The sequence below is a fragment of the Pogonomyrmex barbatus genome, unplaced genomic scaffold (genome assembly GCF_055798465.1).
Source record: "Pogonomyrmex barbatus isolate J1 unplaced genomic scaffold, ASM5579846v1 scaffold4, whole genome shotgun sequence".
In the NCBI taxonomy this organism is placed as follows: Eukaryota; Metazoa; Arthropoda; class Insecta; order Hymenoptera; family Formicidae; genus Pogonomyrmex; species Pogonomyrmex barbatus.
In genome coordinates this window covers 10,822,881-10,842,226 of record NW_028297138.1, presented here as the reverse complement: position 1 = coordinate 10,842,226, position 19,346 = coordinate 10,822,881, and the positions used below count along the sequence as shown (strand labels likewise).

Below are 19,346 nucleotides of genomic sequence, written 5' to 3'. Positions count from 1 at the left end.
GAAATAAATGAATATATATTAAATTCGTGATATTATTAAAAAATGCGATTTTTGTATTTTATATTTTATAAATACATAATTAAGACTGACATGAACAAGAAATTTTAGACGTTCTAAAACTTTATATTGTCTCGAAATAAAGAAACATAAAGATCGATATTTACGAAATTATCACATTTCAAGAATGAAAATAGATTGAAAGACCCGAACTAAACGGTGACTTTTGTTCGATGAATACCGAGCGAAAAAAATTGTAACAGTCAATTTTGATCCGTTTAATAATGGAACGTGTCAATTACAAGAGCTCCATTTCCGAGTTTACAACGCGGCCGAATATGTACTTGTACAAAAATTTGAAAACCAGTACCTACTGCCGAAATATCGAGAGTACAATCGCGATTTGCATCGGACTGCCTCTCGACAAAAAATATGCGCACCCGCAATGCGTCGAATAATGGCGAGAAAAAAAAAGGAATAGAAGGTAACAAAAAATAAAGTAGAGTGAATCGTCGTACTCGGCGAATCGCCGCGGACCCTTCTTCACGCGAATGCATTTCGAGCATAACGCGCGTGTATTATGCGTTCGAATAAATTTGAATGCGAATGAGAGCGCGATAAAAAGAAAAAAGAAGAGGGAGAGAAAGAGCAGGGGAGAAACGAGACGCGATGATAAAAAAAAAGGAAGGATATATCGCGAGTAATTTTGATGGGCTTGACACGACATAAACGAGAAGAAATTGGAATAGGTCGACATTCTTTAGACAACGATCGGGAGCTGCCAATTAATCGATCAGCGCTACTTCGGTCCACGTTTCTCTTTATCATCTGGATCCTATCTTTTAATTGGAAGAACAGCGCGCCGGTCGGCCGACCGGTCGGGCGGATTAGCCGGTTCTCTTGACTTCGAAAGATCAATAAAAGCTACCCAAGCTACAGTCCAAACCGTGTTTCCCGCTTGGCATCGCCGACCTTATCGTCGCCATCACCATGCCTCGTTGGAAAATGGCATCCAGTGCGCGTCAATATTTTTCTATGCTACCAGGTTGCAGCCAGGAAGACGAAGCCCGGAGTAGATCGTCGGCTTATCTGCTTCCTCACGCTCACTAGTTTTCACGAGAGCGACGTTCTTCCGCAAAGAGCTAATTAATTAATTAGTTATCCCCGCTCGTCAAAGATCCTCGCTTGACTTTTGCTCCTTCTGAAAAACAATTTCTTTTTTTCTTTTTCCTTTCTTTTTTTTTTTTTATTACAAGCTCTTTCCGCGTATCGCGTGCGAACTAAAAAAGATTAGTAGACGGGAAGGATAGAGGGAACGCGAAAATGACTGATAGAGGAAAAGGCCCATCGTAATGGCGAGTGTCGCTCGTAGTCAGCCATTGTGTCGAAATGCAAATCGCTCGATAGCCGGCGGCGGACGGAAATCATGGACCGTCTATGTGTGCGGCTTCTCCCCCGCGCCGCGTCGCGTCGCGGGAAAAGCTTTCTTTCTGGCGTTGCTGCTGCCGCTCCGCGCTCATAGAGGAATCTGACTCGTCAGACTGGTTTATTAAATTTTCACGGTACGGCGGACACGTTTAATTTTACTTTGTATTGATTTTACCGCAGAATGGGAATACGGCGCGGACGGGCGATGTAATTCTTTTCCAGAGTCTATACGGGGAGTTGAACCTCGCACACAATGCGCGACGATACGAGGCTCCAATCGACGGTGTGCCCAATGAAAATTGACTCGTCCCCGCGTCAATCAATCGATTAATAGTCGAAAAGTACACACAGCGCGTGGCTGCGAAAGCCGCCGGTCGCTTTGTACGCGCGCGCGAATGTATATTACGGGGATGGAAATCGTTGTGAAAATATTTACAGTGGCCTACAAATTCGTTCGGATTTGAAAAATTATTAAAAGGGATCCGGTATATCAATAAAAAACTATCAATAATTGATGAACGATGACCGTCGATCTTCTAACTCTTCCCCCCCCTCCCGTCCCCTGCCCCTCCTCCTCCTACGTCTATGCAATCTTCTCTCTTCATCGAGCCATTCCCCCCCCCCCCCTCCCCAGTATCAGTACCTTCAGACAAAGCGTCCCGAAACACGTGTGTGGCCCGAAGTGATCTCGACCGGACGATAGGTTTTCGAAATTAGAAAATACCAGCACGCCTTGGCCGAGAAACAATTATTTGTTGCAAGCGTCTCATGAAGTACGTGCAACGCCTCGATGAAACTGTTACCCGAACACCTTACGTATACCCGTCTGTAAAATGTCGCGCACGTTTCTGGCGTTTCAGTTTGTTTTGATACAAGACTGGAACCGAGTGCCTCGGAGCGCGAAGCGCCAAGATAGGGATAAAATTTTGATAAATATCCTCGAGGACGAGAATATTGCACAATGATACCCGATACGCGTCGCTATTTCCACAATTACATCGCAAATCGTAAGATTCGCGGCGTTTTTCTCGCTCCTCGATCGAGAGCCGATAACGCTTCGTCAATGAAATCATGACACAAATTTAATGGTTATCGACACGCGAGCCTTCCCGATATACAGACATCGAATCTCTCGCCTTTAATGATCGAATCGTACATTGGCATATCGCTGGAAAGCGATTACGAGCCCGAAAAATGAGAAATTACGAGCTGAGATACAGTTACGCGCCTCAGATACGCTATGCTGTTCGCATGGACTGTTTTTCGAGACAGCATAATGGAGATGTAGCGTAACATGCCTCTGATGTGCTTATTTTAATGAGAGTCCGTCCGGTGTAAGTCGAAACTTTTCCCGATAACATTACCGACTCCGTCGAGGTTGTAAAGTAGTTAAGTCGGCTTATGATTTATGACCGATACAATGAGCCCATTTCCACTTGAAGATTTTCTTTCGTTTATCAATATAAACGAGACGGGCGTGCATAACTTCCGGCTGTTATTACTTAATAGATATTGTTTTGGAACAATCGCGCGTCTGACACTCCTCGATATTCACATATGCTTCCTCCAGTTGAGGCTTAATGAAAATAGCCGCATCCGATATCTTCTATTGGAGAAATTTATTCAACACAATATTAATAACACACAGTACCAGCGTATTAATTTCTGTCCCTTAAATTGCTTTATCGAACCCTTTTGTTTCGATGGAGCTCAACGGAATATTGAACAATCTCCCAATCTCCCTTCAAATTTTTTTCCATTATCGCTGGAATAATAGATGACAATAGGAAGCCTTAAGCACGTAGAAAATTAGTTCTGAGCATTACCGTAGGAATAGTCGACGGTCTCGGTCGTCGTAACGTCGTTGAATAATGCATTCCCCGTTACAGCGATGATATTTACAAACGAATACTTCAAAATACGGATGAAATTCTTCGGAATAAAAGCAACAAATTATTCATACGAAACGCCGATTCGCTCTTACCTCAAAGCACAAGCCCGTTTTGCCTCTATCCTCCATCATACGTAAAAGCATTGCTTTAGCGTTTGCTTTATTTCCATATAATCCAATATCTTTCTCGATATCTAAAGCAACGTAAACAACGAGACCAACACACCGACGCGTTTCGCTATACTGTCATCAGAAGGAAAGACAGTGCTTAGCCACGTAAAACACGTAATGACAATACAATTGAGCGACCGTATCGTTAATCTCACGCGAATGTGTCTTTACGAAATATGATTCAGAGAGCTTGTAGTATTATACGTGAGCGCACGCGACGAAAGGCCGTTGATTATCCTCGTGTAAGACCTCTCCTTGTCCTTCAGTCCTCATAATTAAAGTCGAAATATGAAAAAGAAATGTCCCGCCGCACGCGGCAATTCCATTTGCCCGCCACGGAATGCCGCGGATAATTAATAATCTTCAAATGAACGCCGCCCGCCTTTATACGCCGGAGGTGAATTTCGATTACGGTGATTAGAATATTCAAAGCTGCTCGTTGCAATTTGGCTTCTCTCGTCAGCGGCCTCGGAAAGATCTCAACTCCCGGCTACCAGGTAGCTCTAAACTGGGTCTCTAAAATTAATTAGCATGTTATATTTATATTGCTGTACCCCGTCTAATTACAAGCGGCAATTAAGGAAACCGAGAAGAATACGTTTGTTACGCAAACATAGTTGTGAGCTCTCTAGTTTAAATGCGCACGGAAAAGAGGCGTTGTTATTCCCCTTTGAAAAATCGTGTCAGCGCGCACCACAAAGGATGTGCTCTAATTAATGATATTAAAGACTATCAGATTAATTGAACGATCTCTCTTCTGCTACGTTTCAGTTTTTATTATCAATGAAAACTGCAATTTGGTAATCAGGTAGCAAGGTGGATCGATGGAATGCGCGCGGCGATAACGCGGCGATAACGCGTTCGTATTTCATTGTTCACAATTTTTTGCTTCCTCTGCTGAAAATTCTTTTTACGAGGATTGTAATAATGAAATAATTTTTTCGCCAGAATTTTTTATGAAATTTGAATTAACGACTCGCGAGGCGTTACAAATCGCCAACTATCGTCGTGTACATACTTACGCTCATTGTATGTAGTCGTAAGAAAACCTTAACGACGATAACGAGTCGTAAACATAGAACTGTCCACAATACATGTCGGGAAGAGTGTTATTGTATAGGGCCTGGGTAGCTTAGTGGTTAAAGCAATCATCTGGCAAGCGAAAGATCCGGGTTCGATTCCCGGTCCAGTCAACCCAACTTGATATCTCTCTTGCTCAAGAAGAAGAAACCGTCTCCGTCTCACCCATGATGAAAAGCAACCAGCGATGATACTCCTGTCAGCTAAGAAGGGCAGAAGATATTAATGCAGGTTTCTGGGTAGCTTAAATGGTACAAAGCAGTCGCCTGGAAAACAAAAAGGATTCGATTCCTAATGGGAATCACCCACGCCCCTTTTTTATTTTTTTTTTTTTTTTTTTTTACTATCGAGACAAGAGAACAAACTCTCAAATTAATAAATAATTTATTCTCATGTACTCTGCCACATTTTTATTAAATTATTACGTAATGAATAATGTGTGTATGACATATAAATGGCATTAAATTTTGTCTGTGCACGTACGATCCGAATCGATCGTTTACATTTTTACTTATACTTTAAAAACTTTGTTCTCATACGGAAAAACTTACTCTTAGTTCTTTCTGTAAGAAACGAACGGGAAGAAAGCGCAGCGTACAAGAGGGAAATGTCGAAAATCGCGTGTTACATCATACGGCATAATTTCGCGAAACTACTCTTTTTAATTCCCCGCAGCTCCGGCGATTACGTCAGGGAAGCGCTAGTGTATTTCGCGCATTACTTCTCATTTCTGCGAGATTTATTTGACACCGCGCGTCGGTGAATATCCGCGTGCCTTCGTATTCGAAAATAGGTACATATTTCATGGTACATTTCGCTCTCTCATTTTCGAGGATTACCAAATTCTTGGTCTTTTTTATATTTTCCTGCGCTTGTGCTTGTTCCGCACGTGCGCTCTACTCATCGCGATACGAAGCTATAATAGTTTCGCATATCAGTTAAAAAAAGAAAAGAAAGAAATTGACAAGATGATCTCGATAATAACGATGCAGGAAGCGTTTATCTTGTTAAAGGATTAATCACTGTTGTTTTACAGCCGCGTTTTTAGTTGCCGTATTACCGCAGGTATCGCGATGTGTCACGTTATCAAATTATTATCAGAGACTCTTGCTTCTGTCAGAGAACCCGATCCTGGATCCATCGCGCACCTTGTCATTTTCTTCGGCGTTTATATCTGAATTTTCCATCATCCCTCTGAACTCCCCGATGCACTTGGCGCAAAGTTCCTACTCTAGAGATTGTAAACAGTATAATAATGGCCGTTCTTATTACAGGTCGGTACAATGGGAGTTTCGGGAAAACTTTCCAGATTTGCCATTCCTCAGTATTCTAATTAGTAATGCTAACGAAACTTTGCGGAATAATGAACGCCGAAGCAGTATTGAATCAAGTGCTGTCGCATGCATTAACGTGTGTCAGCGCCGTTGTTCAGATTTTGCCAAACTGTCAGCAAGCGAGAGGAGGGTATCGCGCTCTTGTTTGCCTTATTTAAATTAACACGGAATTAACACGGGACGGTGCGATTCGAAAGTGAGAGGACACACGCGAAAGTATCGTTCGTCACTAGCGCGGTGATGTAACAACGTAACAAACGATCTATAAGCTTAATTAAAGTCTGTGCGAGGTAACGCTATAACGCGGCAAGAAGGTGTACGGGAAATCCGCTTTCTAAAAGAGAAATAAAAGTTTTAACTCGTGATATCATTAAGTCCGAAATGCTATTAAAGCGACGAGAATATTTGCAGTAATACTACATTTCTCCCTTTCGTAGGTGCAAATAATATTAAAATTAATATGATATTAAAATTAATATTAAAATTATTTTCATCGCGTGAAGATGTTTTTAGCGTGTTTACACACACGTCGTAATCGCGTGTCGCGAGTAAAGACGGCACTGATAAGTAAATATGTAGGCGCGATAGTAGGGGGGAGGGGGGAGGGGGGGCTCTCTCTGTGTCTAACAGTCCATTTACCTCGGGTGTGCCGAGTTCTTGTCATCGTCAAGTATTTTCGTTCTACCCGAGTTTGTGTTCGGGCGCCGGTTTTTGCTCTTCAACCTCAATGGATGTGTCGATCTATTAGGTCGACGTGGTATTAGCTTCTCTCCCAGTATCATCGAAGCTCTTTACCTTCCCTTTTTCAATGGACGGAGGAGAGGTTTCGTGGATAGGCGATAGGGGAATCGATGTTACGGAAATGTAGGAATTAAAAACGGAACGATGCTCCGGGGCTGGAATTCCCTTCCGCTCTCTTGTACTCTTATCGGCGCACGCGAGTAATACGGTAATTCTTACGCTACAATACATGTAACAACAATTACTGCGGCTGAAATGAAACCGGAAATTCTACGAACAAATAGCATTTGTTCGTAGGAGGGGAGGTGAGGCTTCGTCCGAGCCAATAAACCGTATTTTCGCGGTCTGCTCGTCCGCTCAAACCAGATTATCGATACTTCGATTATTCCACTTACTGCCTTAACGATGTTATTGTTTGTTCAATCAACGACATTATCCGGACAGTCGTGCAACTAACCACACCCGGGGCCCGCGTCGTGCCCGTTGCAGTTTCTCTTTTTCTTACTCCCTTATCATAAAGTACGCTAAGACAATACGGAGAGGGTATGCGGATTAACGGAAAAGTTTACAGAAACAATAGAAGAATGCATGCGGATATTTTTAATTGAATGCTATCTCGCGAAAGTACAATCGATACAATGCGCGTATCCGTAAATACGCGCATTCCGCGAATAGCTTTGTTCCGCGAAACCGTGAATGTGTTACATCGCTACCCTTCCCCCTCCTCCCTCCCCCACCTTCTTATTGCAAAAGGCAAAAATAATATGACGCGTCAATATGGATTAACGGTATGATCATAATAATATAAGCAATTTACAGAAATATCAAAAGCACATAAAGTGTGTGTATTTTCGATTAAATGTCACGTCGCGAAAATACAATCGAAAATCGATAGAACGCGGCGGCGGGCGGCGGGGTAAACGTATATACTTGGCCAATCGCTTTATGCGCGAAACCGTGAATGTTACGTTAACTCGGTATGGAAATGCATCTCGTATTTCTTCTTTCGTGCCGCCTTTTCCAAGAGGTTTCTCTAGAAAATTTGCCAGATGCGTCTCAGGGATAATTTCGCTCTCTCGCTCGCTCGCTCGCTCGCTCGCTCGCTCGCGTGGGCATCTCTTTGGAGGAGAGAGAGAGAGAGGCGGGGGGCTTGTATCAAAGGACCTTTCCTTATATTACGACCTAAGAGGCTTCCTTCAGTAGATTATGGCAACGTCGTGCTATTGCAACTTGCTATAAGGAGCTTATAGCTCCTAGCTATCGGAGACATTGCCGAGGAAAGCGATCGTGCCTTTTGCCTTGACGGACACTATCAGGTATTGGCGCTGTCAATGCGAATATATATGGGCGAGTGCTTGATGCGGTGAGACCGCCGCTTTAGACCTGGACATGCAATTAATCGCGAGTTAATCAAATTAGCGACTATTGTCCTTCGGAACTGTGTTGGGAGCGCGATCGAAGTGTCAACCGCAAAGGGGATGACTCTAGATTGCTTCTGTGAAACAATTGGAACTTCCGCATTCCGCCTCTCTCTCTGTTTTTTCCGCCTCCTTCGAGCCATCTCTAAAACTCAATATTTTCCAGCTTATCCTCAAATAGAAACCGGTATGTTTCCCGGTGTGCAAAGGGGTCAGCCTTTCACTCAGGTCAGCTCTAACACTTTTCTGCTTTTAACATTTCAAAAGTATCGCTCGTATTCTTGAAATGGCTTCTTGAAAATCTCTCCGTTGTTTGCGTCTGGATACGATTTAATATTATTACAAGACACGAAAGTTGCGCGCTCGAGCTTGCCGTTAGCTCTCTGGAAACTTAAATAATTTTCGAACCCGAGAACTCTAAGGTTGGATCAATTAAGTGACGGTTAAGGATTCGCGACCCGCCATTTGGTTCTTTCTTCATCATTTATTCCATCCTCGTTTGGCCTTGCAGCGTGTTTTTGGAACAGATTTACCTGCGCCGCGCCGACGCGACATGCGGCGGTAACGAGGAAATATCGTTCCACGAATCGATCCGCGGCGTGAAAAGGTCACCGAGAAGGGGTCGTCGCTTGTCGAACGTGGCGGATGCCGTGTCGATTATACCGAGCAATGTGGCCGCATGAATATGCGCCCCAAACGAGAAACACCGGGATTTCACCGGGATGCGCTACACCATTCGACGATGTGCAACGAGTCGCGTACTTGATCAAACTTGAATGCGCAAAGCGATGTATTCATGGAGGGCGATTCAACATTATCGTACTTTCTGCAATATGATATATTTAAATTCTACCCGATGCATCGATGAAAATCAGCCCGGTTGTATCTCCCGCTGTGAATATTCGTTATTCGTTATATCGCGATGAAAAAAGGAGAAAAGTGCAAACGCGCGACTCCTACGTCTCTGTATAATTAAGAAGATTAATACCTTTCTCAAACGTAATTTTAACGTTCGCGATCACGCGATACTTGAAAAATTTATGAAAATTTAAAAATTTCACAAGCGTTTGACGTATGATATATCTACATATATATGGGTATGTAAATATGGATGTCTCAATCTCCGTAACTTTTTAATGTCAAATTTCTGATTCAGAGACGAAACTCCTGATACCAAAACGTCATAACTTTCAAATAGGAAGCGTTCAACTACGGTGAATCTGTACGATGAAAGTTCGTGTAGCCCAGATTTTGGTGTGCTGCACATATTACCGGTGTGCACGGTGTGCCGTGCGGTGCTTCAGGAGGAGGTGAAGGAAGCTCTCATCTATCGACCTGCCTCCTGATATCGACATAATTCCATGTAAAATTATATATCAAGTCTTTTCGGCGCATATTGACTGTGAGATTATTAATGCATCGTACACATAAAAACATCATACCGAATATCGTCTTAATTCGTTAGCCAATAAACGTGTCAATATATTAGTGACACATTTCTCTTCTCTCAATATTGTAAATGTTTCAATCGATATGATATGTGCGATGAATTATTTTTTGGCTCTACGACAGATAGACAAATTAAACATTTAGACATATTGACATATTACTTAAAGCAATTTGTATCGATTTACTTAAGATTGTCTCATTTAAAGAATATTCAACGTAATGAGGTTTTAACATCGGTTTCTTTTTTTTGCGTTTAAGTCATTTTGATAATATAATTAAATATTATTAAAGAATATTATGTATCTGAAATAGTAGTCTTTTATGTGTAAAATGATTATTGAATATTTTATCTCCGCTTAATGACGTATTTATAAAGAATAGGATTATTAATTATTATTGCAGTAGAAACAATGCTAAAGCGAATTTAACTTGTTTTATTAAAATTATAATTGCTACAACTTATGACATATAATTGTCGCAATATTATTTTATAATCATTTTATGTTTTATTACTTGTTATAGAAATTATATTGTTATAAAAGCATTTTAGTTCACGATGCGATAATTAGATTCTTCGAAATTAATGTTTTGCTTGCTTCGGTCCCATATAATATTACTGTACTTTGACATTGTTTCAGTTCTTTACATATTTATAATTCTTTTTAATTTTGATTAAATTTGAAGATATAAAATATCTATCGAAAAAAAGAAAATTCAGTTCAATATGCTTCCCTCAATTATCACATTATAAGCTTATAATTGGAATGTTTTAACAACTGTTCTTCTTTTTTAACACACTACGCTTAAACGATCAAATGAGCCATCAATAAGACTACTGATAGATAATTAATTTTCTTGAAAGTGACGATAAAAGTAAAAATTACTCTTTGAGAATACTAATCCCTACTAATCCCAGAATTCAATATTCGGTAATGTCATAATTCCGGTAATGTTTTACAATATTTTAAATTATTAAGTTTACTCTCGTGTTCCGATATCGCATGCCATGTGCGATTTCTTCGCACATGAATGGCGTCTATATCCCAGAGTGGAGGATGGTCGACGGATTGCGATCCACGTACGTCGTCGTATCATGGTACAACAATGCGGTATATAACTCCCATTCCGCTCGTATCAACGTACTATCGCAGCCGTATCTCGCGTTATGCGCGATACAGAACGGAATTGTTGCGACCTTAAAGTTCGAGTTTAAACTTAATTTTCTTTTTCGTCTCCCTCCAACGTTCGCTTCTCCTCTCATTCCGCCTCGGCGGAACCGCTCTCTGTGGCTCTTTCCCCGAAATAGGTTTCGCCGTATATAGGATGGGGGACGGGCGCACGGGAATATATACGCAAAGCCTTAGTACCGGAGACCATTTTCTCGCTGGCCCGTCTATACGTCTAAGCTTCCTATGATACTGTAGCGCATATGACAATTTAAGCATCTGGGTCAGATAGGCACACACGCGGTTCCCTCCTCTTCGGGTATGATCATTCCATCACGGTGCAAATATTGAATTTGCATGGTCGTCTCGTTTCTGCATTGCAGATGTATCCGCTCCGCAAAATGTGTGCGCGTGTGTGCCGCCGGCCGCCGCTCGTACATACATATGCGTCATGTACGACGACGTGGCGACACCGTTTATTGCTCTTTGCGATGGGTTCGTACAACCTATTGTATCAACTCCCCGTCTAATGAAATCTGATTCGCGAAAACGAATTTCTCCTCGCAGCGCAGAAAATATTACCTATCCGCGAGGCGATTTGTACCTTCCCCCTTCCATCCTTCTTCCCTCCCCTCCGCGGCTTACAGATCCCGTTATTGATATCGATACTTCGATACCGATTTACGGCTAAGTATCGATATCATAAATTTGGATTTATAAAATCTGGATATCGATTCTACACATTTCCCTGATTTATTAATCAGCGCTCGTTCGAGTGTACTGTAAATATTTTTGCATTTTTTGCAGAATTTCGCGGGATTACGGACTTTTGTCCTTCGACGTTCGTTAAACCTATTCGAATTCGGATGTGAATGAAGTTGAGCGAGCGTATAATACGTCGGCAAGAATCGCGCGCGGAGATAAAGTACGCGGAGATAAAGTAGAGAACAGACGCATAATGTGCGCTATGTTCTTGACACACATATCCCCGTATCTTTGAAAACATATATTTTCATATTACGACAAAAATACGAGACTTCCAAGGATTGTCGACGTAAAAGCGCATCCCTGTGACACGCACACGCGTTCGCACTCCCCTTTGAGTAGGAATTTTTATATCATAACGAGAATACCCCTCCCCCTTCCTCTAACCCTCCCCCCTCTCCCCTTGTCTGCTCTGTTGAAACGCTGTCTGAATGAAATTGTAGCATCACGCGTATCACAGATATTTGCTTGCGCAAGCATCCGGGATTATGGCGATTTTGTAGATGCGTAGGTGCGTTACGTCGACGAAATCGACGGTGGAATGCGGAAAACGACATATCCGATATTCAGCCGTGTGGCGAGATATGTAAGAATTTTCCCCATATGAAGTATCCCGGCGACGCAAGGAAACGAGAGAGCGCGCGATAAAACGATTTTCGAATTCCGAAATGCAGCCTCCGAAAATATCCAAAACGTCGCTGCGAACGTTACGAGTGACTATCCGAGCAATTTTAGGACGATTCGAGCCGAGGTGAAATCGGATAAAACAATAGAATCGAGTGATTCAAATATTTACGATATCACGATTACCTACTAGCAAGAGTCGTTAGGCGAAAAAGTATGTATCTATTTTTCTGGGGCTATATGCGATTCTATCTTTCCAAGATTACGCTCATATACGGTGCGTTCTCGACGATAAAAAGTCGACGATTACAAATTGACCATACATCCATTACCTCCGCCCGTGTGCGAGAAATAGATTGTTTCTCGATGCAATAAAAAGCTGACCGAATTGGATCAACGTTATTGAACATTTCTTCGTGGCGATAATAGCAAGATTTTCGAATGGAATAACCAGAAATCAATGTGTCACTTCGCGTCGGTTCCATTAGTCAATTAATCCCAAAAGGGAAACGTATCCATTCCCGCAATCGATTCCGCGCGTACTCCGTTTTGAGCTCCGGTGAAAAGAGTTTTGCTGCTCTCTGCCGCATCTTGCAAATTTTCTCTCATGGGAGGGCGTGGGAGGGGTGAGAGGAGGGAGGGGAGGAGGGGGGGGGGAATGTATCGTTGCTTGTCGTGCGTCAGGAATGCATACTGCACGGGCAGTACATACAGCATTATACACTTGTATATGCAACGGTGCACATAGGCAATGTTGATTGTTGCGTGAGCATACAATGCGGCGCGTTACAACAGTTGGTTGTGTCCTGGAAAGGGGAACGTTTGACAGTCTTCGACATCCCGTGAATACTGATACGAACAAACAGGACCGCCAAATAGATTTCGCGATAATAATCCGATTTTCTCGAAGAGTGCACACTGCGGGGGGGAGGGGGGGCGAGGCGAGAAGGGAGGGGAGGAGACGGGAGGGGAGGGGGCAAACCCGACGGTTTACCTTTAGAGTCGGATTGTTTGCTAACGTGGTAAAGAGGGCTACAAAAGGGAAGCTCCGGTGCAGTTGGACGAGGAATAAAAAGTACCCCGGAAAACCAACTGTTGGCTAGTTAAACCCCGCTGGATAATCCCCGAAATTACTAAGCCGAGGTAATTTCTGCGAAATCGCGCCTTTGCAAACTCGGTATTGTGCCGGGCTATAATAAATCGAGTCACGATAAGCGCAAATGGAACGACGAAATTCGCGCGAATTTCTCTAACTTGAACTTCATTACGTAAGACTAATGCGCTCCCGTAACTTCACGTCACTCTCGTCGCGCCCTGTTTTTACGTGACAAATATTCGTTCCATTTCGCGATGGCGATGGGTCGATTACGTCGTGTGACTTCGGATGTGTTGGCACAGCCGTTGCACGGAGTTAAGGAACTACTAATGGCTTCGTTAATGCCGACCGCCGAATCGGCGATGGAATAAGGCTTAAATTCCGAACCGGAGGGGGCTCCCTGCGGTATAATCTCGACCTTCTCTCCGTGGATCGAAGGTTAAGCCTCTCCTCCACTCCATCCCTAGAGCCAATCAAAAATTAGGTTGCATCTATCCGTATGACCTGCGCGCTGCACAAGCGCGAAGGTTGCACTATCCGCGTTAAAATATACAGATCGTCCCAACAGAATTGCGCGAAAGAAGTTTGAGAATTACCCGATCTTTCTCGCTTTTCCCAACTAATAAATCTCTTTTTTTTTTTAACTTGACTTTCGCGAACTGCGATTAATATTAAGTTAGAGGTAAAAATAATGGGCGATTTGACTTGTTCCTTAAGTTTTTAAGTGTCCAGTTATTAAATTTTCCAATCGATTCGAATATGAGCTTCCGTAACAATGTAAAAAAATGCACATGGACTATTTCTGATTTAATTGAATATTTCGAATATATAAAAATATATATAAAAAACTGCGATTGACAATGGTTTCCGTCGAGAACACAGTGAAGTTCAATGCACAAAAGAATTCATGTTCAAAGAAAATACGGCATTTTGTTGAAACGCATTCTATACATAATAAAGCATAAAACATATCGCTCACAAATCCGATTCCATCCCGCAAATCCGTCACATGATGTTCAAAATGTAGGAACATCGCAAAATAGCAATCCTATAAAGTAAAATGGTTATTCAATGATGCCTATTTCATGTTATGTATATGAAATTGTCAGCTTTTCATATTTAAATAATGTATAAAGTGAAGTTATATATGATTCATTCATTCCGACTTGTTCTTCGTTATCCCAAACTTTTATCTTTCGAAATAAATATTTATCTGTTTTTCATTGTTTATAAATTAAATATGTTCGAAGTAAAAAAAAAAAACCAAGAGCTTTCAAAGGCACGTATTAAAAGACACATTAATAAATACTTTAAGATCTCTTATGCACCGCGAGATAACGTAGGAAAAAAGTGATACGCGGAAAAGTTTTCTTTATTACAAATCGGATTCTTTTAAACAATGGAAAAAAAAAAAGAAAAAAGGAAACGCGAGCTCTTGAGATATAGCGCGAATAAACGGAGCGGATGCGGAAAATTGATTCCTGCATTCTTGATTCCGCGGCACCCTCATCACTCTTATCCGGTGCAGTGTCAGCTGCAGCGGCGTGACGAAATATTTTCCGACTTTGTCGGGGAGTATCGAAAATCGCGATAACCATTGAATACATCCCATATACGTGTGTACACGGTCGTAGGGCTATATTTAGATAGTCGTGCGAACCAGCGACAAGCACACACATACGCGCGCGCGCGCGCGCGCGCAGCACACATACACGACACACACGCATGCACGCACGCACACACCTACGCACGTGACGTATATCGCGGCGTATGCCGCATCGTATGTTTGCATATGTGTACATACACATCGCGTCGCGTCGCGTCGCGCCCGGGCTACGTGTGTGCCCCATGTGCATGTGTATCAACGTTCCCAGAAACACGTTACACTGACCCAAGGGACTCGTATCTTTGATACTGGGTCATCCCATGACAAATTGATCGGTGACGTTGCGCCGTTGAGCTTCGGCTTGAGTCTTCCACGCTCGAACGAGGAAGATCCTTCCGAGGGACGTGTACGGTGTGTACGGATTATACCACCGCTAGGTGTGAGATCCGCTAGAGCCACGTCTAGGCTGCGCCCGGGTAAATTTGAGAGATGTTACCGCTGATACTATTACACGAAATAAGACAAGGGAGCTATCGGGGAGCTGCGTATTTGCTGCGACGGCAAATATTTGCCGTTGATATCGGACAACGAGCGGTATTTAAAACTTGCGTCGCGCGAATTTTATTCGGAGCGAAATAACTCGAAATAAACTCGTGAACTCGATTAACTTTTAAGCCGCGATAAAAAGATTGAAGATATCGCTTTTAATTCTTCATTTGTAAATAAAATTTTAAACAATCTGCGATTCTAAAATTTTCCGTTAAAAATTGACGATCAAAAATAATTATTCTTTCTTGAGTAATCAATATCATGAATGAGAAATAATAAAAGAATTTATCGTTAAGATATAATATCTATAATTGATATAACATCTATAATTTTTTTCTGTATGTTCTTTATTACTGCCGATTATATTGCAACGTTTATTTCCACGCAAAAGTTGTGAAACGTGAATACGAGAATCCCTATAATTGGGGAAAAATTGAATATCGCAAAAGGGTATCGAATAATGCGCGGTAGCAACGTGAAAAATTGATTTCGAAGGTCAAATCGAGGTGCCGATCGATTCGACGCGACGCGACATGCCGACTGAAATGCATTTACAGAGGAACGAGAGAGAGAGAGAGAGAGAGAGAGAGAGAGAGAGAGAAGGGGGAGGAGAGAGAAGCGTGTTCTCGAGCGCTAAAATTTCTAAATCGACGAACGCAACGCGACGTCCGACAGGCAAGCCGATTCGACGTTCCGTCTCGATTAGTGACTTTATTTAAATTTAAACGCCCACGCCCCATTCGCCTACACGCTAGTGATTATCGTAACATTCGCTAGTAATTGCCGGAATGACATCGCGATTGATTGTTTTACGCTTCTACCAGCGTGTTCTATTTTATCGGGGCACAGCGGCATAATCTACGAATACGCCGCCCGTTCGAGGCGTGCGACACGAAATTTCCGATACTCTCTCGCAAATGATAAAAAGCTAATGGGCGTGATAGAAGCCGTTGGACGTAACGCGCGCGTACGATATTTTCGTGATATACGTTTACATGTAAAATCACGGGGGTAGTGTAAAATCGCCTGGGACGTATCCCATCCAATTCCGACATGACCCAATTCTGTTTCGTAAGCTAGTGGCGTGCCTTGTCATAGACGTCACGGAATATGATAAATGTTTTCCAAGTAAATGAGTAAATTGCATTCGATACAAAATTTATTTTTACGCCGTTGCAAATTATTACGTGGAGAAAAATTGAAAAATTCGATTCTCGAGCGACGTCGCGATAACTGCGATAACGGCACACAATGAAAACGTCGATCTCGTCAGACGCTGACGTTGGTTACCGTCGTTCAAGTACCCCTTAGACTGTCGCGACATTCCACGGGCAAATAATCGTGCGATATCGTTCGCGTCCGTCGAACAAGAAAAGAATGGCTTAACGAGCGTCGAAAGAAGCGCGCTTTGTAGAACCGCTTATACGACAGAGAGAGAGAGAGAGAGAGAGAGAGAGAGAGAGAGAGAGAGAGAGAGAGAGAGAGATTCGTACACGAAGTCTCGTGACCCGTCGTACGATCTCGTCGGAGGGGGATGCGAGGGTGGCCCGAATACGGGACACAAGCGCAATTATTATTACGCTCGTTACTCGCATATTCCATTCAAAGCATTCGGGCGGACATTCGGCGGCAGCCAACTGCCGCTGGGGTTATTATCCTATTGAGCTCATAAGAAGCAGCCCGCGCGCGATGTCGTATGAACCGTCATCTTACGACATCCTCTATCTGCTAACCAACGGAACACGGCGTGACAAGAAACACTTGGCTCGTAGAGAACCTCGGTACTAACTTCGTTGCTCCGAGGAACGCCGCGGGAAGAAGAGTGAGAGAAAAAGAGAGAGAGAGAGAGGGGGGGGGGAGAAAGGAAGAGACAGAGAATGAGAGAGAGGAACGCCACGTATAACGAACAGCTTCGACGATAACACGGGGCGACGCCGAGGCGCCACGTCTGTGCGAAGACCGCGCGAGTCCCGACAAGACATACGAGAACGATACATCGTTCTCAAGAATCTCTCCTCGAGCGATTTTCAGTTCTATCGATCATTTCACCGACGACGAATAAGAACGGCACACGGGAGGAAATAGATAGATGACGGAGAAGCGGTTCGTACAAACGCGCGGGGGGAGGAGAGGCAGGGGGAGGGGAGTACGAATCGAGTACCATCTTGTTCCCGTTATTAGATGACGAACGATAGCTGATACGAATATAAACGACGCGACGAAAATTAATTAAGCGGCGGACGATTGAGAAATCCGGTTCAGCGATCCTGGTACGCTTTTCGTTTGTTTTGCCAAATGATAATAAAAGCTAATAGTTACCTTAACGAACGCGCGCAGCTTTGAACGCGCAGAGTCAACAATTGAGCGTGGAATCTGTTGAGAAGCGCTCGTCTCTCCGAGATTCCCCGGTGCTGTTCCTGATCATCTTCGATAAAATTAACTTATAAAAGTAATTTTATTGGACTTAATTTATTACCTTGGAAAGCCAAACGACCATATAAATGTATGCGTTGCGTAAGCAAACGAATTATGAAATACCATGAGTCTCAGCACGACGGCTGCTCAGGTAAAACGGTCAATCGGCATTCTTGATCTTTTTATACGCTCGCCGAGCGAGGGGCAGGAGAACGAGAGGAATTTCGTTAGGAAGACGCAAACGATCAATTCCGAAGAAGCGTTACCTAATGGAAAGGAGCGATAGTTGACAGCTCGGCTGCGAGTTATCTCTGAATTATTTAGATCTGAATAAAGATCACGGTCGCTCCCCTTTTCATTCGCGCCGCGCGTGCGCGCGCGCACGGCACGATATTGCCCGTTACTTCGTAAAACGCTCCGTGCGATAATTATTAAGACGTAGTATATTTTCACGACAAAACTATATTACCGTCGTAAAAAAGCTTCCCTCATAATGGCGATTCCATATGTGCTCTTAGCTACATACGCACGCGTCTGTGTAAAACACACCCTTGCTTCCAATACTAAATTGCCGCCACCCGGCAATACTTTTATCGCCTCTTTTATGGCAGTAGCACCTTGCGCTCTAACTTCATTTTTGAATCCGATGGGACTATAAAAATAAATTAGATAAGACGACGAGGTAAATGAGTGAGGAACGATATACACAGCGGTATACACAGCGTGCATGCTCGTTAATCAACATGAGGAAGAAGGAAAGTGTATCGGAAATTCACAAAAAGAAAGCGACAGCTTTTCCGATTCCAATTGGGAAATATTTCCTTATATGTACATATATATGTATTGAAGTACTAAATTAAAAAAATTTTTTTTTAAATAAACCACAATCGATCTTAGGTAGCAGATACGCGGTAACTCATATTTTATATCGAGTTATGCATCATGCACAATTTCAAGCGTATTACGCGATCAAAAAGTATGATTAGTTTCACGGCAATTAGTTTCACATCGCGATATAATTATATCCATTTTTATGCGATTAATCTAATAAATCTTTTTCATTTATTCCGTAGGAGCGCGAGCAGAAGAATCGGGCGGAGAATAGCATCGTTAATAACTTGCCTCTCCCTGCTGATGACAATGGAGGCGAAGACAGTGGCAGCTACGAACGTGACAAACGCGTCGTCCGTGTTAGTGTCGACGCTGAAGCCGTTTACAACGACGGAAGTAGTTTATCAGCGATTCGCCATCGAGCCGATGGATCAAACCGCGGTGATTGGCAGTCGGGTGACGCTTCCATGCCGAGTTCTCGATCAGAAGGGGCCCATTCAGTGGACGAAAGACGACTTTGGCCTGGGAGCAGTTCGGAATCTCACCGGATACGAGCGATACGCCATGATCGGTAGCGACGAAGAAGGCAAGCATAAGATAATTTCGGAAATTTGATTTTCACGCTAATAAATTTTTCTGACAGTATGCTATATGTAGATACTGTAATTATATAAAATATAATGCGAACGTAATATGGAGCATTCTGGTCTTAATTTCTCTCAAAGAATTTTTTGCATCTTTGCTATTGGAAAAAGATCGGGGAAAGCCATTTATTGGATTCTCAA

At 42.8% G+C, this 19,346-nt stretch overlaps 1 protein-coding gene and 1 long non-coding RNA gene across 6 annotated transcripts in view; one reads left to right on the top strand and one right to left on the bottom strand.

Moving 5' to 3' along the window:
- Positions 1–19,346, top strand: part of LOC105433031 (irregular chiasm C-roughest protein) — a 130,791-nt gene that overhangs the window by 60,499 nt on the left and 50,946 nt on the right. For all 4 annotated transcript variants that reach the window (XR_016140210.1, XM_011648103.3, XM_089081105.1 and 1 more), the window contains exon 2: positions 18,804–19,147. Coding sequence is in view for 3 of the 4 variants with exons in the window: in XM_011648103.3 (XP_011646405.2) it covers positions 18,804–19,147 (344 nt within the window). In the remaining variant the exon portion in view is untranslated. The remainder of the gene's footprint in view (positions 1–18,803; positions 19,148–19,346) is intronic.
- The window catches only part of LOC105433030 (uncharacterized), a 183,032-nt gene that overhangs the window by 127,983 nt on the left and 35,703 nt on the right, over positions 1–19,346 (bottom strand). The window lies entirely within an intron of this gene.